We start from the raw sequence: 27803 nt of genomic DNA on the forward strand, positions 1-27803 counted from the left end.
TAAAGGCCAGAAAGCACGACTATAAAGAGCTATGCCATGTTTAGAACTACAGCCATGTACGGGCAGCATAAAACATCCACTAGACAGTTTGACATTGTAATGGCCAGAATTAGGCTGAGATATCAATATCTATGGCAGGTGGCTGCAGGTAATGAATCTCCCAATGGTGAACATTCCAATTATAAACTATGTGAACAAGAACTCGGACATGCTCTCTAACACTATATCTGTGATTGCCCTGTTATCAGTGACTTCAGACCAAATGGTATGAGGTACTTTGAGCTCTGTAACTACTTCATACACTTATGAATATTGGAAAATATTATTGTGCTGTACCCAGATTTGGTTAACCTAAATGGTTAGGCCCCATTTAGATTATGCAGTTCAGTTTTGGTCGCCGTATTATAGAATGGATAAAAATTCACTTGAACGTGTCCAACGTAGGATGACTAAGTTAATTTCCCAAATTAGAAATCTTTCATATGAAGAAAGATTAACAAAGCTTAAGTTGCATTCACTGGAAAGGCGAAGAGTTAGGGGTGATATGATAGAGGTTTACAAGTGGATGAATGGACATAACAAAGGGGATATTAATAGGGTATTAAAAGTATCAGCACAAGACAGAACACGAAACAACGGGTATAACTTGGATAAGTTTAGATTTAGGAAAGACTTAGGTAAATACTGGTTCAGTAACAGGGTTGTTGATTTGTGGAACCAATTGCCGCGTAACGTGGTGGAGGTGGGGTCCCTCGATTGTTTCAAGCATGGGTTGGACATGTATATGAGTGGGATTGGGTGGTTATAAATAGGAGCTGCCTCGTATGGGCCAATAGGCCTTCTGCAGTTGCCTTTGTTCTTATGTTCTTATTTTGCTAGTGGAGGCTAATAGATCAGCCTTACATTTCATGTTCTCTCCTGATTCCATGTATGACTGGCTGTCTTGTGAGATGGGAATATTGGACGAACCTACTAGTTTTTTATTTACACTGTGTAATCTTTCATACAGAATAGAGTAGCAGCACATTGCTGTGAATAGCTAAGCTAGTTAATAAAAATCTAAAAACAAAAACGTTTTTGGGCAAACGCTTTGCCTGTTATAATAAATTGTGTAACAATTTCAATGCCGTTCCATGTTGATTCGTAGAAAGGTTACTGAAATTCATACTAGTATTCTTCTGAATAAAATTACTCATGTCTCTCACCCACAAGACATCACAAAGGACAAATGTTCACTGTACTTATACAAACAGAAGCAACATGGCCAAATCTGTAGCATACGTTGCAGTCATGGGAAAGGGACATAATTCTAGACAAAATTTTACACCTGCCCCTATACAGTAAAACTACTTTTATTTTCATAAATCATTTAAGTACTATATTGTATAAAATTAAGTATATGTACATCAATATCATAAATTCAGTTCTTATATTCATTACCTATGATATACATAATCGTTTACAATAAAATTTACCCTTTGGCCAGAAATTTTTGTTACAGCTTTCTAAATCGTGAAAGGCAGTAATTACTGATATTTATACAGTACTTTAATTAACAGTCAGTACATGACTAATTTTTGGAGGCATAAAGTTAGTGATAGAAGGAGTCATTATAAAACTTGCATATTTTTTCATACTTTATTTAATTGTAGACATAGTACAGTAAGGTAAGGTAATTATCAAAAGAAGGCACCAAACCGGGAAGGCTATGTAGCACCATCAAAGTGCGAAATAATCAGAGGGCACTAAATATCACCAAGAATGCCAATACGAGAACAAAAATGCATAAGGCGAACAATATCAAAAGTATCCGATTCACCTAGAATTCTATCGAGGGACAAGTGACCGCGAGGGAGACATAGTACAGTTCCATATATTCATTCTCAAGAGTAACAACTGATAAAATGCATTCCACAATAGCGTGGAAAATAACATTTAATTCACTGAAGCTTCCAACCCGCACCTCAAAAGTATGTTATGCATGTTATTGTGCATTGCATTTTATATGACAAGGATAGAAGAGTGAAAAACTTTCAGATACCTCAGTGGTACTCCAGGGAAGGTCTAAAGTTTCAATTGGGGTTCCAGTTAGGTACTTAAGATCCTTCCCTTGTGATCATCCATGGTCTGATTAGTAGGATGTGTCTCATACTTTTGAAACCCAAGTTCGAATCTCTGATGATCTAGTTAAATGAAATCAACTGATGAACAATATTCTCTAACTTTTATGAATAAATGAAGATAATTCAGGAAGTATACATACAGGATATTGATATATATACTGTAGTACAAAATGTTTGTAAACAAATAAATTATCTAAGCAAATTGTTTTAAATAAACAAAAACATTGCACAATTTTTTGGGGGTCACCAAGAGATGGAACTGGCATGAGTGAAAAGGCCTACTGTAGTGTTTATTAACAACTAACATACGGCCCCAATACCCCAGGTAAATCAGATGATCCAACTCACGCACAAACATGTTTACATAAGATTTAAGGCACCACAATGATTGTCAAGAATGAGAGGCACATTTCAGAACACATAGGCACTCATGATTATATTTAAAATATTTTGTAACAAAAAGATAACATAATAGATATTTGCTATATTCTCTATATCACGAACACTATAAAATAGATACTAATATACAGATATATCAACTATACAATATTTCTCCTATATTTGAAATTTGAAACTAGGTTTCAGTTTTTTGTATCCAGTTAACAGTTACACTGTTAACTGGATACCAATACTATGTATATTACCTACACTGTAAATACAGTATAAACTATATAAACATACAGTACAAGTACAACTGTATTAGAGTAAAATTTATCACAAATGGTAGCAATATCAACGACAACTGTTCGCTTTTTATCTTACCATAAAAGAAATGCATGAACACTTATCGAAGGCATCTTGAGGTTATCTTGAGATGATTTCGGAGCATAGCATCCCGGTCCTCGACCAGGCCTCCTTTTTGTTACACGTTCCTAGGAAGCAGCCCATAGCAGCTGTCTAACTCCCAGGTACCTATTTACTGCTAGGTGAACAGGAGCACCAGGGTGAACAAAACTCTGCCCATTTTTGTTTCCGCCTCGCACCAGGGATCGAACCTGGAACCTTAGGACTATGAATCCGAATCGCTGTCCACTCAGCTGTCAGGCGCCCTTGCTAAATGTATCTTTCTCCATGAGATCATTTAGTGTGCATGATATATGGAACAGACAAATATTTTTTCCCCCCTCTGGACTGATAAGCAACAAAATAGGCAATAATGATTACTATTTAGATATGTTTATTTATCCAACATATCATGGATAAATAAAGAAAGCCAAGATCTATAAGATGTAAGTCTTCAAGATTGTTAGCAATATACATCTACTGACCAATTGAATTACTGGTATTTATTGTCATATTCACAACTAAATTCTAGAAGTTAGGCAATATTAGAGTACATTTATATCTTGTATGATTAAAATTTATTGCAAATACAACATTAATTTTATACAAAGTAATCTCACTAATTGATATATATATATATGAATGAGAAAATCAACTGGAGCAATGAGGTGACTCGAACCGGTGATCAAGGAACTCCTAGTCACGCACCTTACCCCTATAAGTTATACAGTCCCAGACTGTATAAGTTAAACCAAGTTGTGGTGCAGAGGGGTAAAGATTTAAAGTCGTGGTGCAGGGATTTCCTTGATCACAGGTTTGAGTCATCTCACTGCTCCAATTGATTTTCTCATTAATTGTATAGTGATGTGCATATATGAAACGTTATTCAAATTTAGAGTAGGCTGCAAGAATAGTTCAAAATGGGATTTGGGGGGTATCTAAGAACACACAGACTGCTGTGTTGTCATTGGGTAAGTAAGTATCAAAATAAGGCACAAAAGTACAAAAACTATTTGTCACTGTCATAGGATATTCCAAAGGTTTTAAATGATGCTCAGGATGCCAATACAAGAGCAAATAGACAGAAGAATAACAACTTCAAAGGCATCAGTTAACCCAAGCATTCTATCACGGACCAAGTGATGGGACATTCAGAAAGCAAGACTAGCATCCTTGAAAATAAGGACATTCAACAAGGAATCACTGGGGTAAATGTTGAGGATCTGCAGTTTGGAAGCAGGTCTTGGACACTCCCAGTCCCTAGTTCCAATTCTGCTAACTCTAGATTTCAATTGTTTTCCACATAACTTCTGAAGTTCAGAATCATAAAAAAAATTTAATCTTTGTAAATGCAATACAGAAGGATATTCATTTTTTATTTTTCTGGGCACCCCACAATGAGGTCCAATGTTACTTTCTGTATACTTAACTAATACAATAACTTGGTCAACCTTTGATACAAGAATACACAAGTTTTTCTTGCTGTGCATGCAAGTCTTTTCTTTATGCATGCATTTTTTCTTTATGTAAGTCTTGTTATAAAAAATATTTGACATTCTGTGGCTCACATTAATGTCATCTTTCTTTGGTAATGTGTTTGCCATGCTTTATGAGTAATTAAAAAATTAGATATTCATATAAACATATTTGATCACAGTGATATTAACAAGTCTTTAGCCAATTTTTGGCTACTACAGTACATCAAATCAGGACTTACTGCACATGACATTATGAATTTGTTTTGTTACAATTGTGTTACAAAAGGAAATGAGGTAAAATAGTACCAACACCAGTATCAGTGGCAAGAAAACCATCCCTACCACAGATGTAGAAGTGATGTACTGTACTATGGTTCACTCAGAACAAGTACTGTATAATGAACCAGTTAACAGCTTAAGGAAAAAATAACTGAATAAGGACTGGGTATGACTCACCCCATGTGGAACATGACACTTGGACTATCATTTATCTTAAATGAAAATGTTATGAAATTAACAAAAACTTTAGTACATGTCGGTGTTCAAATTAAAAAGTGCACTAATAACATACTACAGTATGAAGTTTACCAATAATATCAATATCAAGGTAAAATGTGTTAATGACACCCTGTGCATAGTTTAACATTATGTAATATCAAAGTAAATCACAGTCGAGTAGGGAGCTGATATTAAACAATTCTATGGGACACTTATGATAAGACATGGCTGGCTGACCCTACAAAATGTGGGAAAGATTCTATACTTAAGTTACAACAAAATCTGCACACATCTGTTATTCATCAGCGATATGGTTATAAACTGCAGGGTAGTAAATTGCTTTGATGAAAAGTTTAAATATTAAATGAGTAGGAATATCAAAGGTAAACAGAAGCAAGACTAATTTGTTTTTGTTATGAAGGACATGGGAGCTCCACTTATATTCATCGGAACAAGGTACAATGCAACTCGTACAAATATTAAGGGTAAATATATCAAAAGTAAATAGAAGCAAGACTAATTTGTTTTTGCTGTAAAGGACATGGGAGCTCCACTTGTATTCAACGGAACAAGGTACAATGCAACTCGTACAAAATTTGTTTAGATTCTGTATCTACAAACAAAACAGTATCTGTTGACCAGTCTTTTTCCTAGTACTATTGATAACATTGTTAAAATAAATTATGTACAGAAATTGGTGAATGAGCTTTGCACAGTGTGATATAAAAAGAGGCACAGGAATTAACACTGTATTTGGATAAATATTGTGCAAGAGCAGAGCAGCGAAAAATATAGGGGACAGTGGTGCATTGAAGGTGGCAATCAGATCTCAGGGTAAGAATTTACATGTGTGAAACATCATGCTTACAACTCCAACTAAGAATGAAATGTGAAAACTAACAAGATAAAAGCTGAAATGCAACTGTTGATATGAATTCCAGTAAATCCTCACATGTTTGGAAAATTGTTTCCATAGACCTTGTCAAACTCTGAAGTGCAAGAAGTATTTAACTGTTACAAGTTATACGTAAACAAAACAAAAAATTGTTGACCAGACCACACACTAGAAGGTGAAAAGACGACGACGACGTCCTGGACCATTCTCAAGTCGATTGTGTGACAATCGACTTGAGAATGGTCCAGGATGGACCGAAACGTCGTCGTCTCTTCACCTTCTAGTGTGTGGTCTGGTCAGCATACTTTAGCCACGTTATTGTGACTCATCGCCTGCAAAACAAAGAATTGCCTGGTCACAGAAAGCCTGGGGAAGGAAAGATATTCACACAAATATTATGTACTGGGGGCGTGGGTATTTCTACATTATTACCAGTACTGTATGCTGAACACTACTATAATATGACTTAAGTATTATTTATATACACTTGTCGCTATAAACCTTTACATAGATACAAAAAGAAAAAATCTTTTGTACAGTACTTTGAAAATTGTTGTAAAAGGTTATCACTGTATTTTGTGGAAATCTTGTACAGATATTATCACAATTTCATTTGTACTAAAAATTTCCCATTTTTTTTCAATCATTTACTTAATGTACATGATTGAAAACTGTCATACTACAGTATTCAAATCACATATGCAGTCTCTTTAACTCATATGTTGTTAGTTAGTATGCACAATGTGTGCTGTGATTGGCTGTTCCCAGGTAATTAGCAAGCTTTAAGTTGTTTAATCAAGTGTTAAGAATTGTTTTTGTTTAAATACACTTAACACTTTACAGGCTCCAATCACTATCTGCAACTGCCCCCTTTGGTCGAATTGCCAAGTACTCTACTCTTTTTAAGCACACTACGATGTAGGACTTAATTAGCCGAAAAGGATTAAAGGAAAAATTATATTACATTTGGCAATGGCTGTGTTATACATAAATCAAAATGTAAATAGGTAATCACAGGAGTGTGATAGATAATTTTAATATGAAACATGGATAGAGCTCACTAAGCATTTGCATTTTTAATTAATGCCTATACAGTCTATCTTATTGTGAAGTATCACTTTATATGTAATTTAAACACTTCTCATTGATTCCTTTGTTTCAGTCTATCAAATGTCATTCTCCTTATTTTTCCCCCCAGCTTGGAACTAGCCACAAAAGTCAAATACATGTAATGTTCATAAAAACCCACAGGAATGTTTACAGGCAATAAGCTGACTGCACGTGACAAAAATCCCAGATATGTTAAAGAATTTGAAGTGCTCTAATCTACAAATCCTTGATACACAAAAAAGGTAAATAGCAAAATCATTAAATGTTCTAATGTATGCCATAAAACAGGCTTATATATACATTTCTTGTTAAAATACGAATAAATGTTGAAAATTCACATGTGGGGGGTTTATTGTACTTAAAATTTCATGTGGTATTAACAACTGTACAGAAGATGGAAGATGGCAGAGTACAAGCAGACACAATGTGTAGGTAAGTAAGGTGAATTTAGAAAATACTTTACAATGCTTTAGGCATGCTGGAATAATGTTGGTTTATTGCGTAAAAGTGTGAAGCATGAGAAATTAGTAACAAATGTTAGACGACTATATAAATAGGGTTGAAGGTAGATTTCCTGTCATGGCGCATTGTCAAAGGCGGACGAGTTGTCCCTTAGAAGAGGAATTGCCGGGGAGAATAAATTGTTTAAGAGATAGTCAGTCAATTAAGGATGTCAACATATAAACAGAACTTGCCAAGTGAAAGTAGTTATATCCAAAGAGCACAGGTGAACAACAACAGTTAGGTGTGCCACGTACATGAACCTTGCAAGATGGCAGTAGAGTACTTGAGGGGTGGGGGGACATGATACAGAAATTAAATGGAAACAAAAAAATATCAAGGCTAACAGATGTGAGAATGTTTATAGAAATTAAATATCTATACAGTACTGTATAGCCACAAGGGTAAAAATGTATGATACTGTAAAATGGTTATATGTATAAACAATATATAGTGCATGAAGATATAGTACATATAGTAAAATAATAGTCTTACAGCACCTTCTAAGTAAATGAGAACCATTATATCATGAAATCACAACAACATGATGTGTCTGAGAAAATACAGAGGCCATACAATGGGATCGAACTGGCATCCCTGGACTCCACAGCCACACACACTGCTAACTGAACCAGGGTTGCTGGTTCAATCCCATCATATGGACTCTTATTTTTATATGATAGGTCTAGTCACTTTTCAAGCACTAATGCACTATAAGCATTTATGAACCTATCCATTGTGAGGTTTCAAGACACTAATGCACCAATCTACACAAGAATGAAGGGAAGACCAACAAAAGAATTCTTGGAAAATATTTAAATCTCTTCTGCATCATAGAAGATTATATGCTCATTCAGCTTGTCACTGGTATGCTCATCTACTTGACTTAAAACATTAACAATCGTTAAATTCTTGCACAGCTCATCCTGGCTTGACAAATTTTGAATATGCAATTCTTTCAATGATCTTCCTAACTTTCACTTCAAATATTGTAAACAATGCAGTATATCCCCTTAGGACAGCTGCATTTCACCATAACTAAAATTAAAAGTATATTTTCATCACCCATATCAAATTTTACTGTGACATGTTTAAACAATTGTTTCCAATTCTCAACACTATAACTCAGATGCCTGGTTACACATCAATGAATTGATGTAACTGTTAAGAATCATCTGACAAGACACTTCTTAGCATAAAACGTGTTAGCATTTTCGCACGATAATGACGTAGTATGGTGTAGACAAATGTGCATTAATGACGCAGTATGGGATCAAAAATTAACAAATTTGGCCTGCTTTCGGCTTGGCTGCGGGAGAGGCGCGCCGTAGATTTGGACATTATATGCATATATTGTTCTGTACTCCTGTAGGGAACTTCACTGCGAACACATTGACACCAAAATGAAAGAGCTAGGACAAGAATTGAAGTGACAAAGTTGAAAAGAGTATACACATTTTACTGCTCTTGAGCGCTCATGGGTAATGCAATGCCACTTTCTCTGTTTGCTGTGGGGTGGTACATCGCACTTTTGGACTTTATATGCATATACTCCTGTAGGGAATTCTATTATGAACACATTGATACCAAAATGCAAGACCTAGGACAAGAATTGACATGACAAAATTGAAAAAAAGAGTGAAAACCAAAATTAAAAAACTGCGCGCTCCCGTGGAATGCGCTGCAGACCTTGGGGTGATCTGGCACTCGCTTGCCTGGCAAGCGAAAGTGCTAAATTTTCTTACTGAATCCATTGACTCAATATGTACTGTATATGTTTTCTCAAGATATTGTAATACACAAGAGACTGTTGGTAAGTCATTTCTATTTTAAAACATAATAAAAGAAATAATTTTGCCCACTAATGTAACTCATACATTCTATGTCCTTTTTTAATTATTCATCATTATTCTATATAATATATTATTAATGTTTTCATAATGAACAAGGCTTTATAAATATTATAGTTGTAGAGGGCCAAAGGGAAGAAACTTTCTCTAGGATGCTATTGAAATGAACATAACATCATGTCTGAGTGACTAGTTCTCCAAGTTTTGTAGTACTCGGAAAACCTATTTCAGGGCTGTGAACTACCTTCAGTTTTTGTTAAAATATACCCTTTTATACACACATAAAATTATTATAAATAATATCTGTGCTCTCAATATTTTTGAACTGAGCAATTAGGCTGATAAAGAAGTGATCATGTTCATTCATATGTGAAAAAATATATGAAATAATTAAGAATTAAATATCACTAAATAAGTGGAGCAAACTTTGAAAAACAAAGTGAATTTTGAGTAATAATATTATTAAGTTTATGCACTTAAGATTAAGTGTTCTCATATAAATACTGTATGGTGGAAATGTGAATTATACAGCTGCTTGCTAACATTTAAAAATAAAACTTTTTACAAAGGCACACAAAAATGTGTTCATTATAAATCATCTGGATTACATACATACATACTGTATTATGTGTGTGTAAATCACGAAAATTAACACGTGATGAAAAATGTGAGTGTCAGACCACGAAGGAAGGATTGAAACAGGAATTTCCTTAAGTACTTTTGTATTTAAGTGGTCTGACACAAACACTGAATGTGGTCTGACACTGTCACATTGTTCATCACGTGTTAATTTCTTTGTGATTTACACACACATATATCTACAGTATACTGTATATATGAATGATATGGTGAGATTCTTACCATTTAGTGAATAAGTGATTGAACAATAATATACAGTAATGCATGAATTTGATCTGAAAACAGTGTTTACTGCACTAAATGGAATTAAATACAACAAAATATTTTATACTGGTGTATTTGTCAAAACTCTTGTTACTTCCTTACCCAAGTTCTAATTACCTATCACCTCTGCAGCAGGTGACTCGGTAATCATAGCAGCTTTCAAAAGAACAGGGTCATAGCCTTCCGTGGGTTCAATAGCAAAAGCTGATATGAAAACATTGATCACAGTGATGATAAAGACACCAAGAACTATCCAGTTGTTGAGGGCATCCGCTTTCTGTGCATGGGCCTCGTGTGACACATTGTATCTGCCCATGAAGATTAAAGCCACACCAATCACAAGCTGCAACCGTGATGATAATCATGAAACTACCATGTAATTTAATACCCCCGAGACATTATGAAATACATTACTAGTATGCAAGACAAACAGATGACAGACTTACAAATGCAATGAAAACACAAGAACATGTATTTATAAGTACAGAAGCTATGCTATGGGTCTGAACCCGCACTTCTGGACTACCCAGTAACACAACCACCGACAACCATGATGAGCATAAAATAATCTTGACCAGAAGTTCTACCAGATTTAGTCTTGAAGTTTGGAAGGCACGATCTGATACATCGTGCCTTCGATGATACTATCCAAGTTTTATGAGATACTCACCACACTTTGGCAAGAGTTGGGGAATAATCATTACCTACACAGCCTTTTAAAAACTGGATTGTGGTATCAAATGGTGCCTTCCAAACCCCCAAGAAAATCAGGAAGAACTTTCTGAACGAGATACTTTTTTCATTGTGGTTTAGTCAGTAGTGTGTGTGTACTCGAGGAGTCCAAGGATGCAAGTTCCATCTCATTTCACAGCCTCAATATTTGCTCAGAAGTACAAATTATATGTGATAAAAAGTACACAAATACAAAATTAATGTACACAGATATAAAGTAACAATTGCATGCAACAATATGCAATACATTTTGAATAATAACTTACTTGTTCTGGACACTAGATACAAGTCAAGACTAATTTTGTTCTTACATGTACTGTACTGTACTGTATATGCACACTTGCTTATTTGACCAAACTGTGCTTTAAAAAGGGACATTATTATTATATATATTATATATATATGCAGAGCATATTTTAGTACAGTATACTGTATTTGTGCCTTCCAGACAAATTTTCATTATACTCATACTTTAATTTTAACTTGACACCAGGCTATAAGCATTCAAGACAAATTATATACGTATTGTATTATAATTGCAACCAATACTCATAATTGGAATTTTATTTTCCTAATCTCAAATAGACAAATCAACTCTAGCTTGAAAGGTAAACTTCACAAAGTCCATGAAACATTTAATATATATTTTATGCTTCAAAATATTTATAAAATATAAATTCTCACATACCTGCATCACAATGCTAAGCGAGATGAAGGTTATGCTGATGTAGTAATTAGGGCCAAGGTTGCCAAATTTCCCAGCCTCCAGAACATAACGTAGCTGGTTAGCATTAGCTGTGAGCAGAGCTAGATCCATCATGCCTTGTGCCACAGTCTTCTTAGTTGCATACAAATTGACATCTAGTGGTTTTTTTCCCTGTCAGAAAATAACATATATTGTTAGCCAGTTAACAGTAATTGCAGTCTTGTGAGGAAATAGAGAAATTGCACAGTACTGTAAGGAAATGGTTTAAATTACTGGTATTTAAATATTGTGAGACCAGATAAACAATACAAATCGATAAAGAAAGGTATCTCTAAACAGACTTATCTTATGATAGCTTGAACTAAAATGCTGTTGCTTGGAGCATCCTGCAGGCCAACACATCCACCACCCTCAAAAACACTAGGACCTATGAGAGTAGTCAGATCACATAGGTATACTCCTAGAAGTAGCAGAATGCAAACTCAAAGTACAAAGGCAATTGCAAACAAACAGTAAAATGTTTATTTTGGCTGCTTTGGCAGGGACTGCTACTTGTAAATTATCTTATAACTACTTGTAACTGTAAATTAACCTGTCACCTGACTGTAAATGCCACTCATGGCATCAGACTGACTGCCATAGCTGGCCCAGAAGATTCTTAACTTATTAAAACACCTCAATAAACACATGACTTAATAATAAACTTTATCCTTAATAGACACCAGATTTTTATCTGCATTCAAGTTTATCGAGATAATAAAATACATCCCAAAAAGATAAGAGTAGCTTAGGTTATTTCTGTTATCCTGATCTGCATCCCATTACATCCTGATAATGGGCTCTAATAAAAGAAAATGTGGGTGTATATTAATTCCAGTTTATGAAACTATGTGCAGCATCAGTCCACAACTTGAAATATACACTACTGTAATTAAATGTTATTAGGCACAACAGAATTTCAATAATATATATTTCAATTTAAAATGTAAATGAATATGACTTTAAGCATCCATAATAGTGATATGACATGTGAAAGCTTCAAAACATAATATGACAAAGCTTATAGGGAAGATTGGTCATCACAAAGGTAGCTCTCCTACTGTAACTACAAGCTTTCTATGATTTATTTAGTAAAGTACCTATCACTAGCCACTATAGCTTAAATGCTCCAAGCTAATATCTATGCAAACTATCTAAAATTTAATTTTGCATAGTAATTTTAACATATTGTACTGCACATTAAAGAAGGAATGCAAGAACGCTGTACTGGCGGTGTTTCTTGAAACAACAACAAAGATATGATGCAAAACATGCCATAAGAATAAAACATACAGGTTTGATATTAGTTGGAAAGTCTGTAGCCACCGGAATATAGCCATGACTTCCTGGGACTGGGGAGGGCGAGTGTGGAAATGGAGATCTTCGTGGTACAGTTGTTGGTGGCTGACTTGGAGATGTTCCAAACCCATCATCAATTCCAGTATCAGATTCTGGTTTGTGTGTTGGATTTGCATTCCCATTACTGAAAAGATATTATCTGTACAGTATTGTATATAATGTACAGTCAAGTCGCTTATCCTCAATGCTTCAGACCAAAGGCATTTCCAATTTTAGATAATCTCCCTTTCTGCCTAAAAAATGTTATTAAATATTAACACCTATAATTTTCTCAGCATCACCATCTTTATTACTTGGTTGTGATCAATTTGGTGTACTGTATACACTGACAGTAACTCTTGTACCACACACAGTTACAGCCCTGCTCCTGTGCCAGGTAAGTCCACTATGGGCTCACCACAGCCCGTGCTACATGGAACATTTTGTTCAGGGTAGCTGAATTTTAAACACCACCATCTTGTACCACAGCTGAACCTTGATCAGGATTTTTTTTTAAAAACCTTGCAATAACACTTCTTACATTTGAATCATAGCACACACTATGAATCATAGAGGAGGCCTGGTTGAGGACCGGGTCGGGGGGAACATTGAGCCCTGAAACCATCGCAAAGTAAAGTACACTAAGCAAAGATTGCTTTTGCAATCTTTGCTTAGTCTATAAAATAAATCTAGTCTAATCTATAAAAATAAGAGGCCCATCCCATACATATGATAGAGGAAGTGATGGGATTTCAGTCCATCCTAAACCATTATTAAGTTCAGGACAGACCAAAACGATAACACTTCCTACATTTTCAAATGTGTGGGGTTGGTGTCTAATTTTCAGCCACACTATTGTGACTTTCTATCTGCATATTGTAATAATATTTGAAGGCCGAGATTAAACTGCCCAAGAGGTACAAAAAAATAATTTAACTTCTGTAGTTACCATACACGAACTGTAAACAATGAATTGTATCACACAATGTAACAGACTCAGGACAAATACAGAACCTAACTAATATTATGCATCTATATGGGGGTACTATAGCCTCGATTAATAACCAAGGGACCCAGGTTCAATTCCCAGGTAGGACAAATGATTGGGCACATTTCCCTTCACCTTGATGCTTCTGTTCCTCTTGCAGTAAAAAGGAATTTGGTAGTAAGCCAACTGTTCAGGAGTGCATCCTGGGAAAGGATGCAATCCTAGGGATGTTGTAGGAAGCTAAGTATTGGCTTCCAGTCTGTGACAAGAGGAATTAATGCTACTGTTGGACACAAAACATAACACGGTGACCCCATAAGATTTCCCGATGGGACATGCCCAACAAATAGATACCCCATAAATGCATCTTTGCATAACTTGTGGGGAACTGAACATAGGCACTAGACACCACAGCCAATAATGTGTTCTCTATGGAAATCTTACCCTACATCTTCAGCATCAGTCTCTCTTAAGTCAGCAAGTGGGGCCAGCTCCATTTTGCCACGCCGCCGAAGATCTCTGGGCATTAAGCAGCTGCAAATACCATCCAAAATTAACAGAATATAATAGCTTTGAAGAAACTAACAATAATAGTAATAACAGTTATTATTAGTTTCCCCTAATAATTTCAAAATTGTGATACAGTAGAAATGAATGAATATATAAAAATGTAAATATTGACAGTATACAAGTTTACTACTCTACAGCCTTAACTGTGAATGAAGTACCTGTATATAGAGACCTATCACACAAGGACAATCAAAAACTGTCTACTCGAGCTGATATATCTCAGGATATAAACAGAGTGGTGTAAGGAGCCCAGGCTGATGCAAAATAAATAGATGAGAAACTATCAAATTGTACACAAGTGCTTTGCATATAGCCATTTTCAAATATTTAATTATTTAATTCAATTCATTGTGTTGGGGGGACAGGAAGCTAGAGTGTATTTATACACTTTTGGCTTATTTCAGTCCCTGTGGCATAGTGGTACGACGTTTGCCTGGCAATTCATGAGCGCTTTGGCCTGGGTTCGTATCCTGGCCGGTCGAGGGAGCCGGTCGGCTGAGCGGACAGCACGCTGGACTTGTGATCCTGTGGTCCTGGGTTTCATCCCAGGCGCCGGCGAGAAACAATGGGCAGTTTCTTTCACCCTATGCCCCCTGTTACCTAGCAGTAAAATAGGTATCTGGGAGTTAGTCAGCTGTCACGGGCTGCTTCCTGGGGGTGGAGGCCTGGTTGAGGACCGGGCCGCGGGGACACTAAAGCCCCAAAATCATCTCAAGATAACCTCAAGAAGATGTGCATTAATAAAAATTAATGGCCAGGGACGATTTACTGGGCGCAAATCCTTAAGTGTAACCTCTGTTTATCCAACAGTAAAATGGGTACCTCGTTAAACGATTTGGTGGGTTGTAGTCAGGGGGAACATAAGATTAAGGACTTGCCTGAAATGCTATGCATGCTAGTGACTGTACAAGAATGTAAGAACTCTTGTACAGAATAAAAAAAAATAAAAATAAAATATTGAGTACAGAGGTGCCCCCCCCCCATGGTCTAATTACTGACCCAGCCTAGGATGCAACCCCACAGCAAGCTGACTCGCTCCTGAGTACCTACTTACTGCTAGGTGAAAAGAAGCATTAAGTGAAAGGAAATGGCTCAACCATTTCTGTCCTGCCCGGGATACGAAACCGGAATTCTTGATTATACGTCGAGAACGAACCCGACTGTACTACCGGGACCCAAATATATTATATATATGCTGTACTGTATATATACAGTGTATTATATATATTATTTGACTTCATTGGGTTGGTTTCAAAATCCATTGACAAACTTATCTTTTATATGAAGTGACCCATATAACCTTGACATACGCAAAATGGGATACAGGTCACTTCATACATAATAGTTCACCAATTAACATCAATAACTTGGCCTACCTAACAAAGCCACATCTTACAATATAAAGATTTCAGAATTTGAAAAACTACGGTATGTGCAAAATTTCCTTTATGACATTACATTGTTGTAGACAGCCATTTCAACAAAGCTTATTTTCTAATTGTTCAGTTCGAATATGCTAGGTTAGGTTAAGTTATGTAAATTTGGACTGAATTGGTTTTGTTAGGCTAGAGGTTTTAATATCAGTAAGTGAACTTTTATAGGGACGAAGTGTCCATAAAACGCTATGCGCTTTAACTGCCCGAAATGCTATGCGTGCTAGTGGGTTTACAAGAATGTAAAAACATTAATGCTATGTACTCTAATAAACCCAATGTACCTTCTTGTATATAAATAAATAAATAAATAAATAAATAAATAAATAAGTAACCTGAATGATGTTGAAGATTAAGCCACAAGAGGTAGCACGGGCATGAATAGCCCGTAAGACCTTAATGATTTTGACAGTACTGTACCTATAAATGATCCCAACCTTCATCTGACCTAAAGAAATGTTGACTACCATTTGACCTGATACCCTCACACATTCTTAATGTACATTTGGTAAAGATTGGTTGAGGTATATGGGAGCCGTGTGACGTAATGTAACCAGCGTAGGGGGTCACTGTATGGCTGACCAGTGTAAGGGTCACTGTACGGCTGACCAGTGTAGGGGTCACTGTATGGCTGACCAGTGTAGGGGTCACTGTATGGCTGACCAGTGTAGGGGTCACTGTATGGCTGACCAGTATAGGGGTCACTGTATGGCTGACCAGTGTAGGGGTCACTATGGCTGACCAGTGTAGGGGTCACTGTATGGCTGACCAGTATAGGGGTCACTGTATGGCTGACCAGTGTAGGGGTCACTATGGCTGACCAGTGTAGGGGTCACTGTATGGCTGACATGACCAGTGTAAGGGTCACTGTATGGCTGGCCTAACCAGTGTAGGGGGTCACTGTATGGCTGACATGGCCAGTGTAGGGGTCACTGTATGGCTTTCACGGCCAGTGTATGGCTGACAAGACCAGTGTAGGGGTCATTGCATGGCTGACATGACCAGCATAGGGGTCACTGTATAGCTGACCTGACCAGTGTATGGGTCACTGTATGGCTGACATGACCAGTGTATGGGTCACTGTATGGCTGACATGACCAGTGTAAGAGTCACTGAATGGCTGACATGACCAGTGTATGGGTCACTGTATGGCTGACCTGACCAGTGTAGGGGCCACCGTATGGCTGACCAGTGTAGGGGTCACCGTATGGCTGACCTGACCAGTGTAGGGGTCACCATATGGCTGACCAGTACAGGGGTCACCGTATGGCTGACCAGTGTAGGGGTCACCGTATGGCTGACCAGTGTAGGGGTCACCGTATGGCTGACCAGTGTAGGGGTCTCCGTATGACTGACCAGTGTAGGGGCCACCGTATGGCTGACCAGTGTAGGGGCCACCGTATGGCTGACCAGTGTAGTTGCCACCGTATGGCTGACCAGTGTAGTTGCCACCGTATGGCTGACCAGTGTAGGGGCCACCGCATGGCTGACCAGTGTAGGGGCCACCGTATGGCTGACCAGTGTAGGGGCCACCGTATGGCTGACCAGTGTAGGGGCCACCGTATGGCTGACCAGTGTAGGGGCCACTGTATGGCTGACCAGTGTAGGGGCCACCATATGGCTGACCAGTGTAGGCGTCACTGTATGGCTGACCAGTGTAGGGGCCACCGTATGGCTGACCAATGTAGGGGCCACCGTATGGCTGACCAGTGTAGGGGTCACCGTATGGCTGACCAGTGTAGAGGTCACTGTATGGCTGACCAATGTAGGGGCCACCGTATGGCTGACCAGTGTAGGGGTCACCGTATGGCTGACCAGTGTAGGGGTCACTGCATGGCTGACCAGTGTAGGGGCCACTGTATGGCTGACCAGCCCAGGATATCTTGTCATCCCATCTTGTCGTATGGCTATCCCAGCCCTATCATAACACTATCTGAACCACTCATATAACTTTCCCATGCTTTCTTTTATCCAACAAACGTTTTCTTTCCACCAAACTTTTCAAAACTAGTCAACAAGCATCGGACGCAAGATCACACTGTCCACCTCTTATCAGCCTCTCCCAAGCACTATTACTTCAGTTATCTCAGGAGTGTCTTAAGATATATCTCCAGGAGCCAGGTGGTGGCAGGAGGAAGGGCGAGAGAGCAGCAGAGAGAGACAGAGAGAGAGGTGAACACCACACAGCTACACACTTCACACTCAAGTGCTCTCACAAGTATCCCAAAAGCGTCCCGTAAACAAGCCAGTGACGTCACATCGATATCACACCTCGCACAGCTTATATTTATATGCAAAAAAGTCTTATATTTACGTCATGTTATGTTAGGTTAGGGTACGTTATGTTAGGGTAGGTTAGAATAGGTTAGGGTAGGTTAGGGTTGAATAGAATAAGATAATTTTTGTTTAAAAATAGTAGCGATGACGTAGAACGACACATCTTTTGGCCCTTTTTGAACCTGGGAACCCTCCACCACTCCCCCAATCATGCATACGACATATTTATTTTTTAACTACATATACTAACTGCTGTATGCTTAAAACAACAGAATGAGGAGCATGAAAACGACGACAGCAGAATGGTATATTTGCAATTATTCAAATGAAGTCTGCATAATATGATAAATATATATAAGTTAAAGGGGCAAGAAAGCCAAGCAACGTGTGCGTGACTAATGACAGCCAACGCAATATAATATTCTCGGAAGGGACGAGTTTTTGTTCACAAGTGTTGGCTGCCGGCGCCATGCAAACTAGGAAACTTCGTGCTGCACTATGCCATACACATATTACACTGGGCATATGCATATATAAATATTAAAACCACAATGGTAATGGTTTTGCTCGAAACGCTGCGCGTAAGTGGCTTTACAAGATTGTAAATACTATGCTATGTATTCTTACAAACCCAATGTACCTTCTTGTATATAAATAAATAAATCAATAAATAAATGGTACATACGAACTTTTAAAACTCACAAAGAATAACAAAAATATTCCAAGTTTTCCTCCACATTATCAACACATTCTTTATATTATCTTGGAGATGCCTTTAAATATATAGACGAAAGCTTAGAATTTCTGTGTTTCTGGCCACTATCTCTAATGGTCTAGATGAGAACCGGAAGCCGGCGGCTTGTCAAAGGTCACCACATGTGTCCTGATGATTTTATCAAGCTTGATCTTGAATTGCAACAGTGTTTTTGACATTTACGGCTTCGGTGGGTAGGCAGTTCCATGGATTTTATTTTTATTTATTTATTTGTATACAAGAAGATACATTGGGTTTATGAGAGTACAGAGCATTGAAATTTTACTTTCTTGTACAACCACTAGCACGCATAGCGTTTCGGGCAGATCCTTAATCTAACACATAATTTTAAGAAGGTAATATCTAGCAAAATTAAAAGAAATGTTTTCAGGTACAACCCTGTGGGTGAAACAGTTATAACCCTGTGGGTGAAAAAGCATCTCCTGTTTCCTGTCCTACATTTTGGCTTTATTGTTGAGCTTGAAACCGTTATTGATCCTTGTTTGAGTTACATCTGACCTTTAAAAGAAGTAGTCTGCATCAATATCCTCCAAATTGTTCGATGTTTCTAAAAGCTTCGATGAGGTCAGCCCTGACGTCATGTCTGGTTTACAGTGTTGTTAGCCCTTTGGCTAACTTAAAGTTGACTTAGTTCTGGAATGAATTTTGTTGCCCCTGTGTTGAACTTTCTCCACAGCGGCTATATGTCTTCCTGAAAATGAGGTCTCCATGTTTGGAATCAATAATCCAAGTGATGGAGAGATTTATACAGTTTACCTGAGAGCCACTAACACTAGTGGCCTCGACGAGGACAGGAAGCCGGCGGCTTGTCGAAGGTACCCCCCTATTTGCCTTAATGATCTTATCCAGCTGTACTTTAAAAGTGAACAGCGTTTTGGCATTTACGGCTTCGACGGGTAAGAAGTTCTATGGGTTAATAACCCTGTGTGTGAAAACGCATCTCCTGTTCTCAACTCAGTCCTACACTGTGGCCCGTTGTTGAGCTTGAAACAGTTGTACAGTTGTTCCTTGTTCAAATATGTTTAGTGAGACAAGAAAAAAAAAACATCTCAAAGGGATAGAGTAGCTTAGGCTATTTCTACCCCCCCTTCTTCCTTGTTTGTGTTGCCCCACAATTAGCTAGGGTCTTGAATAACTAACCTTCTTTTTCTCGAAGTCAAAGCTAGGTACGTTTGACTATTCCTAGGGCTTGTTTTTTTTTTTACTGCAACTCTCAATAATGCAACTTTCAAAGATTATTGAATTCTGACTCCAAGGTCCTTTTTTAACTCGATCTAATTTGGTAGTTGTGATGTGTATTGTTATGCCCCACACGCAAGGTCTCGCATTTTTCGATATTAAATAGTATTTGCCAGTCTTCCGACCATTTGTAGAGCTCATGTAGCTCTCCTTCCAAGGCTTCGGTATCATTTCCACTTCCTACTTTACCATAGACATTAGTGTAATCTGCAAATTTAATAATGGACGGTCAAAAATTTAATGATGATTTAATGACCTTCCAAGTAGATTAAAAGCTCTACGTCTCTCAAGCAGTTTAAAAATAGATACTAAGAAATAATTATTAATTATAATTATGTCTAATTAACATGATGTAACAAATCTCACTTACATTTCCTCATCCAAAATAAGCCAATTTTGTGTTTTGTTGTTATTGTAAATGTTAAATATTCCAGCTGTACCCTGTCGAAAACTATAGCTTATATGATAAGGTAGTCTATGTCTTTCATCGTTATCACTTATATATTGTATATCATTTGCTAAATTTCATAAATAACTCATATATGTTAGTTGACTGCTCCTTTAGTATCCTCAAGCCTAATAAATAATTTAACTAAATTATTTTAAGTTATGCTCGAAACGCTTTACATATTAATAGATTTATTTAATAATAATAATAACAATAATAATAATAATAATAATAATAATAATAATAATTAATTGTGTCAGGGACAGGAAGCCATAATGTATTTATACACTTTATATGTAAATATGGAATCCCTGTATATACAAACACCCACAGTAATATATGCTCTTATTTATATTTTACGAATATTTTATAATTATTATTCTCGTTTTCTTCATCCTATTATTATTGCTACACTGGATTATTAGTACCTTATAGCTCACGTACAGCTCATCAATGCTGTAACTTGCTTAGCTAAGCGAATATTGGGGGGTTCAAGTATGTTTATTGAGACAAGAAAAAATACATCTCAGAGGGATAGAGTAGCTTAGGCTATTTCTACCCCCCTCTTCTTCACGTCCCTCAAGGCACACAAATCACAATACAAGAATCCCATTTAACATTGCAGGTTAATATAGTAAGCACAGCATATAAGTGTTACACTCCTGGGGCAAAATTCTTGTAGCTCCTAGGTATACTGTCTATCATATCATTATTACACATCCAAACAATTTGATGTGCTTCACTACTTATTTCCGTATTTCTATAGGTATAAGTTGACACTCTAATACATGATGTTCTAAGGTGTGGGCGTGCGGTATACTACATAATTTACACTCCTTATTCAAGTTTAAGTTCAAGTATGTTTATTAAGACAAGAAAAAAGATACATCTCAAAGGGGTAAAGTAGCTTAGGCTATTTCTAACCCCCCCTCTATTTCAAGTCCCTCAAGGGGCGCACAATTCAGTGAGTACAGATATCATATCTATTTTCTTTTTTATTTCTCTATACCGTTTTACTTTAACCTTTGTTTCAACATTTGTCACTACAGAAGGTTGAACACCGCTAACACTACTAGAAAGTTCATTTTCCTGACTATCATCAATACGTCATGTTCTTCCTTACTTTCTTCAACACACGTTTCACTTTCCATTTCACGTCCTGTTTCACTTTTCATTTCACGTCCTGTTTCACTTTCTATTTCACGTCACGGCTGTCAGGTACTTATCAACTGGGTGCCAAGTCATGTGGGAGTAATAGGAAATGACACTGCAGACGAAGCCGCAAAACTTGCAACTAAGAGAAGAAATGTAGACATTTACATACCACAGAGTCTATCACAGATTAAAAAAGTAATTAGAAACAGAGCAATGCAAAAGATGTACAGTGACCACAACACAGCAGTTGCAATATCAGGATCTGTGGGTTGGTACAAGAATTCAATCAACTACTAACCACCTAGTTTGATGAAAGGGAGCAGTAGAGCAACAGAAGTACACTAACATCGCATTAGGCTTGGATACCCATGTGTATGGGAAATAGGCTTACAGATTCCGGAAGATCAGCACTGTGGAGAAATGCCCGACAGACCACTGGAACATTATCAAACACAGTGCAGAATTACAAACCCATTAAGATTACAACAAAGCAGAAGAAGTTGTTAAACACATGGGACAAAATCTTACTGAAGCTACTATACGAGTCATAAATACTCATACTCCGCCCAGGTAAAACAGAAACAAGCAACACTTAGTGGGCCAGCCAGAGGCTTAGGGGCCCGCGCAGGAATATCCCTGTAAAAAAAACAAAAAAAAACTAACACTCACAGGATTGGTATATGCGGCCCGTTACCACTCCGAGGATGAGGAAAAGGGTCTATTACCACCAAGAACGGGTATAGAGTCCACTACCACTCACAGGATGAGTTTAGGGTCCACTACTACTTACAAGATGGGTATATAGGATCCACTATCTCTAACAAGATGGGTATGGGGTAAACTACCACTCACGGGATGGATATAGAATACGTTTACTATCGAACACAGGATGGGTATATTAAGCCACTACCACACACACAGGATGAATATATGGTAAAGTACCACTCACAAGAAGGGTAAATGGTAAACTATCAAACACAGGATGGATATGGGGTGTATAATAAATGAACCAAACAACATCTTGCTATACGCCCACCACCACCAACATTACCTCATGGTAGACCAACACCACCACCTGCGTCCCCTGGTGGCGCCAGCTGGCAGCCCCACCCACCGACACCTGTCAATCATGAGTTCTGCCACGAGTCAAATGCTTATTTTATTTACTGATGTCGCCAGCAGTGGCTAGTTTGTGTACACAATGCTCATCCTGTGAGTGGTAGTTTATTATGCATGTTATACTCAACTTGTGAGCGGCAATTTATTAGGAAGCCTATACTCATCCTATGAGCGGTAATTTATTAAGAGCTCCATACTCATTCTTTGAGTGGTAGTTTATTGTGTACCTTATACTCACTCTTGCGTATATATTACAAGATGAAAAGAGACCTCAGGTAAAAGGAAACGTGCCAAAACGTCTCTGTCCGACCCGTTCTTAGGCTAGGCTCGTTAGAGCGGCGGCCATCACCCCCCCCCCCCTTTTCCCCCGAACACATTCATCAATTTCAACATTTTGTCTATTAAAAATTGGTTTATTCTACATGTATTAGTTAATATTATTATATATTAAATATATACTCACCCTTGCGTATATGCTTTCAATTCTTCCTCCGTGATCTGACACTCATATAAAGTTAGGCGTAGGTTAAGTTAGGTGCTTATCTATTTATTTATTTATAAATAAATAAATAAGATTTCTTGTACATAAATCAATGTACAAGAAGATACATTGCGTTTATGAGAGTACAAAGACTTGAAGTTTTACATTCTTGTAAAGCCACTAGCACGCATAGCGTTTTATTTACGGTTTAGGTTCTGTTGGCAATTATCTTATTTGAAATACGTGGGTGAAGCATTTACATGTGGTTTAAACAGAGGTCGTCATTGAAGCGCTATTTAATAGTTTTTTTTTTTAACATTTACAGCTTCTGCGGGTAAGCGGTTCTTTGAGTTACTAAACCTGTGGGTGAAAAACGTTTTCAGTCTTACATTGTGGCTGGTTGAGCTTGAAACCATTGTTCTTTGTTTGTGTTACATCTGACCTTTTGAAGAAATTGTCAAGATTAATATCTTCTAAATTGTTCAGTATTTTACAAGTTTCAATGAGATCAGCCCTGTCATATGTCTGATTTGCAGTGTTGAGTGCAAATCTTGACAGGCACGCAAGTTGACCCTTAAGTACCTCAACCGTTCCTGGTATGAGAGTTGGCGGTGTGAGGGGCATGTTTACCCTCTCCCTGATACTGCTGGTTCTGTTAAGGTGATGAATCTTAGTGTCACCTTGACGTCTGTGGCGGTACATGGTGCCCCTTTCGAATTTCAGGACGAATTTTTAACCTCCTGTTTTGAACGATTTGGGACTGTGTTAAGTGTTCGTTGGAACAAGGTCCTTGCCGGGCACTGTGTTGGTATGCTTGACGGCTCCCTCACCCTGACGATGTCGCTGAAGTGTAGTGTACCGTCGTCGATGTCCATGTTGGGTTACACGCTCCGCTGCCTGTATCAGGGGCAACCGCGCACCTGTTATAGGTGTGGTCCAACCTGTTCTCGCACTTGCTTAGAGTCAATATTGGCTTATTTAATAAGTGCATATGTGACATACTAATTGATTGTGAATATTTTTGTTTACCTTGAAAAGCTTCATAGAAAACACCGACCTCACCTAACCTTCTTAGTATGTTGAGATAAGCATCTTATTGCTTCGTAATTACAATTATTACTTAACCTATACCGTAGATAGGTTAAGTAATAATTGTAAATAAGAAGCAATAAGATGCTTATCTTAACATACTAAGAAGGTTAGGTGAGGTCGGTGTTTTCTATGAAGCTTTTCAAGGTAAACAAAAATATTCACAATCAATTAGTATGTCACATATGCACTTATTAAATAAGCCAATATTGACTATAAGCAAGTGCGAGAACGGGTTGTGTGGTCACGAGGGTCATCTGGCTGCAGCGTGCAACGTGGGAGCAACTAGTAGGGTGCATATTTTTCGTGCGGAGGATTTTCCACCCCTGTTGCGTTCGGACGATACTGAGGATGGAGCGAGTACTGTGCCTGAGGCACCTAATTGCCTGTCTGCTGCTCCGCCTATTGAGGCGCGTTCTACGGCCTATGCGACACGTCTGGTGACTGCTGTGGCCCCCTGGTGTTGTTGAGCCGTTGTGTGTGGGAGTTGGGCCGTCGCCTGTGCTGCGTGTAGTGCAGGATGTTCCAGTGGAGGTTCATGTCCCGCCCCCGCCTGTGGATGTGGTACCGACTCCCGGGGACGCGAGTTCTGCTGTTTTAGCAGGGATGCTTCGGCAGGGGAAGGTGCCTGCCGTGCCTGTGTGTGTCGGCAACTGTAGTTCTGATGCTTTAATCCCTTTGCAGAAGCATGCACGCCGGTGTTCTGAGACTGTTTCCCAGGACAGTGCGGGCGATGTGGACTTTTCGGACGGTGAGGGTGTGGACCGTGTGGATGTGAAGATGGTGGCCATGTCTGCGGTGGGGCCTGGTGGGAGTGGTGTGGTGCGGCCTGTCTCGATGCGGCAGGCTCGAAGTGTGTCTCCCCTTCGTGGTGTGCCTTGGGAGGAGGTGGGGGAGTATGGTGCTCTGGCGTCCCCCATAGTAGATGACGGGGCTGTGAGGGACTCCCGAGTTGCTACCTGTGCCCCCTCCTGCGTCTCCTGCTGTTGATCCCCGCAGTGGGGGGGGGGGGGTTGCCCCTGATGATCGGGACCTCGTCCTGGTGGTGCGCCGGGGGGGAGGGCCTCGCCTCCTGTACCCAGTGGTGGGGTCGATGCCGTGCCTGCATCCCCTGCGGTAATTCCCCCTCCTTCGTTGCTCCGGTCTGGGGGAAGCCTTGTCCCGGCTGCCGTGGTCGTGTCCCGTGAAGGTCAGGTGTTGGGCCCTTAACGGGATGCCCGGGTCCTTCCGATCCCTTGGTGCCCTTCCACTATCTGGGTGTCGCGATTGATTGATTGATTGATGAAGATTATGCCACCCGAAAGGTGGCACGGCATGAATAGCTCGTAAGTGGTGGCCCTTTTGAGCCATTACCAGTATCAAGAGCTGATACTGGAGATCTGTGGAGGTGCGACTGCACCCTGCGGGACGGGAGATGTCTCCCGTCTGGGTGTCGCGGGCGAAGGAGTTTGTTTATAGGGTGCCGGATAAGATGTCTCAGACGAAGGTGCCGCCTGATGGCCGGGTGTCCTTTGACACGTTGATGATTTGGGAAGCGTACTACTTGCGCTTTCCGATATACAAGTTCCCGGAAAAATATTAGTGGACGTCATGTACACAACGCTTCGCCATGGATCAGCTGACGCCATGAACTCGACATCCAGCCCTAAGGTGCGGCAAATCTCCCTCTACTGTCCGCCTCTGTTTTAGTCACCGCTCCTCTATCTACGGCACGACGCGACTAGCTCTTTTGACATTCTTATCTTCCTCAGCGTCAACACGTCTCCCATCATCTGTCCGGGTGCAGTCATCGAGAGGGTAAACCCTTCATGCAAACTGCACCTACTCTCAAGAAGAAGAAGAAGCGACATCACTGGCTATTGTGCAGGTAGGTCTACGACGAGACTACATCCACCAGCTATGGCATCACGCTGGTTGTCATAACTACTTCACAAAGGAGCTAGTATGTCATTGAAGCACTGAGCGACTTACCTCACTCTCCAGCGTCCAATGTCTGCTGTACAAATGTTTGTATTTCCTGTGTGGGAAGCAGGCTGTGGCGCTCAGAACTTCAGTCAGGGTTTACCAACATCCGCCCTTGTGTTTATTATGTTTTGTTGTTATATTATTTTCCGATTTGGTCATTGGTTTCCTGTGTGGGGTGTTCTCGCCACGACGTCATTGGTCAGTCGCAAGAGGATTATTTATTGTAAATCAGAGTTCATCAACAAAATCAGCTGCAACGTAGCGTGTGTCAAGATTTAGTTTAGCTTAATTATTATGCACCCCACACCCAAATTGTAGGTGGTGAAAGATGCATCCTATATCCATCCTGTGAGTTGTGATGGAAGCTGGTGTATCCCACACCCATCCTGTGGGTGGTGATAGAAGCAGGTGTACCCCACACCCATCCTGTGGGTGGTGATGGAAGCTGGTGAACCCCACACCCATCCTGTGGGTGGTGATGGAAGCTGGTGTACCCCACACCCATCCTGTGGGTGGTGATGGAAGCAGGTGAACCCCACACCCATCCTGTGGGTGGTGATGGAAGCAGGTGAACCCCACACCCATCCTGTGGGTGGTGATGGAAGCAGGTGAACCCCACACCCATCCTGTGAATTAGGAACAGGATTTTGTACATGAAAATAGCACAAGGGAATGTGTGGAGTGAGTGGATGCTCAGCATGTTTAGGGATTTAAGCACGGGCTGTGTCTTGTCTGAAGACGGAGTTTGTTATAGATCGGATAGAATATTTTTGCTGAGTGATGATGGGCTTGAGGTAATTTGCAGTGGTCGAACCCCATGCATAGATACCGTATGTTAGATAGCGATAGATTAGTGAGTAGTATAGTGAAAGGAGAGCAGAGTGGGGAACATAATATCTGCAGATGAAGAGTCACAATAATGTGGCTGAAAAATGTTGACCAAACCACACACTAGAAAATGAAAAGACGACGACGTTTCGACCATTATCAAGTCAATTGTCGACAATCGGCTTGAATGGACCGAAACGTCGTCGTCTCTTCATTTTCTAGTGTGTGTGTGGTTTGGTCAACAACATAATATCTGATTTTAGAGAGTATATCGACACTTTTTTTTATACATTTTTGGCTGTTGTATGTGGGTGACGAAGTTTAATGTCTTGTCTGTGTATAGGCCAAACAACTTTCCTAGGCCAAACAACTTTCCTAATCCTACTACGTACAGACTTCGTTTTTCCGACAATGGGTATTATGATTATTTTACGGCGAGGGAAGTTGTACACTTCCGGCTCGTACATTTAACATCCTGAA

General features: G+C 39.1%; 1 protein-coding gene across 6 annotated transcripts; it reads right to left on the reverse strand.

The window, feature by feature from the left end:
• Window positions 1-1624: 1624 nt before the first annotated feature.
• Window positions 1625-26526, reverse strand: LOC123755901 (ninjurin-2). 6 transcript variants are annotated; one of them, XM_045738839.2, is made up of 5 exons: window positions 26502-26526; window positions 14389-14478; window positions 12912-13101; window positions 11562-11750; window positions 1625-10484 (listed from the first exon to the last, which is right to left on the reverse strand). In XM_045738839.2, exons 2-5 carry the CDS (start codon window positions 14469-14471, stop codon window positions 10251-10253), a joined length of 696 nt encoding a protein of 231 aa, XP_045594795.1. In that variant the 5' UTR covers window positions 14472-14478; window positions 26502-26526; the 3' UTR covers window positions 1625-10250. The 6 variants fall into 6 exon arrangements, with proteins under 6 accessions (XP_045594795.1, XP_045594794.1, XP_045594791.1 ...); XM_045738838.2 differs by lacking the exon at window positions 26502-26526 and adding an exon at window positions 18143-18161; XM_045738835.2 differs by lacking the exon at window positions 26502-26526 and adding an exon at window positions 18024-18159.
• Between the last annotated feature and the right edge of the window lie 1277 nt (window positions 26527-27803).

Source organism: Procambarus clarkii, chromosome 43 (genome assembly GCF_040958095.1).
Source record: "Procambarus clarkii isolate CNS0578487 chromosome 43, FALCON_Pclarkii_2.0, whole genome shotgun sequence".
In the NCBI taxonomy this organism is placed as follows: domain Eukaryota; kingdom Metazoa; phylum Arthropoda; class Malacostraca; order Decapoda; family Cambaridae; genus Procambarus; species Procambarus clarkii.

Excerpts from the sequence above, each read along its gene's own strand:
- LOC123755901 (XM_045738839.2), bottom strand. The coding sequence starts at position 14,471 with ATGCCCAGAGATCTTCGGCGGCGTGGCAAAATGGAGCTGGCCCCACTT. Across the intron at positions 11,751-12,911 it reads TTCCAACTAATATCAAACCT|GGAAAAAAACCACTAGATGT; the intron begins GTATGTTTTATT and ends ATTTTCTGACAG. Across the intron at positions 10,485-11,561 it reads CGCTTAGCATTGTGATGCAG|CTTGTGATTGGTGTGGCTTT; the intron begins GTATGTGAGAAT and ends TCACGGTTGCAG.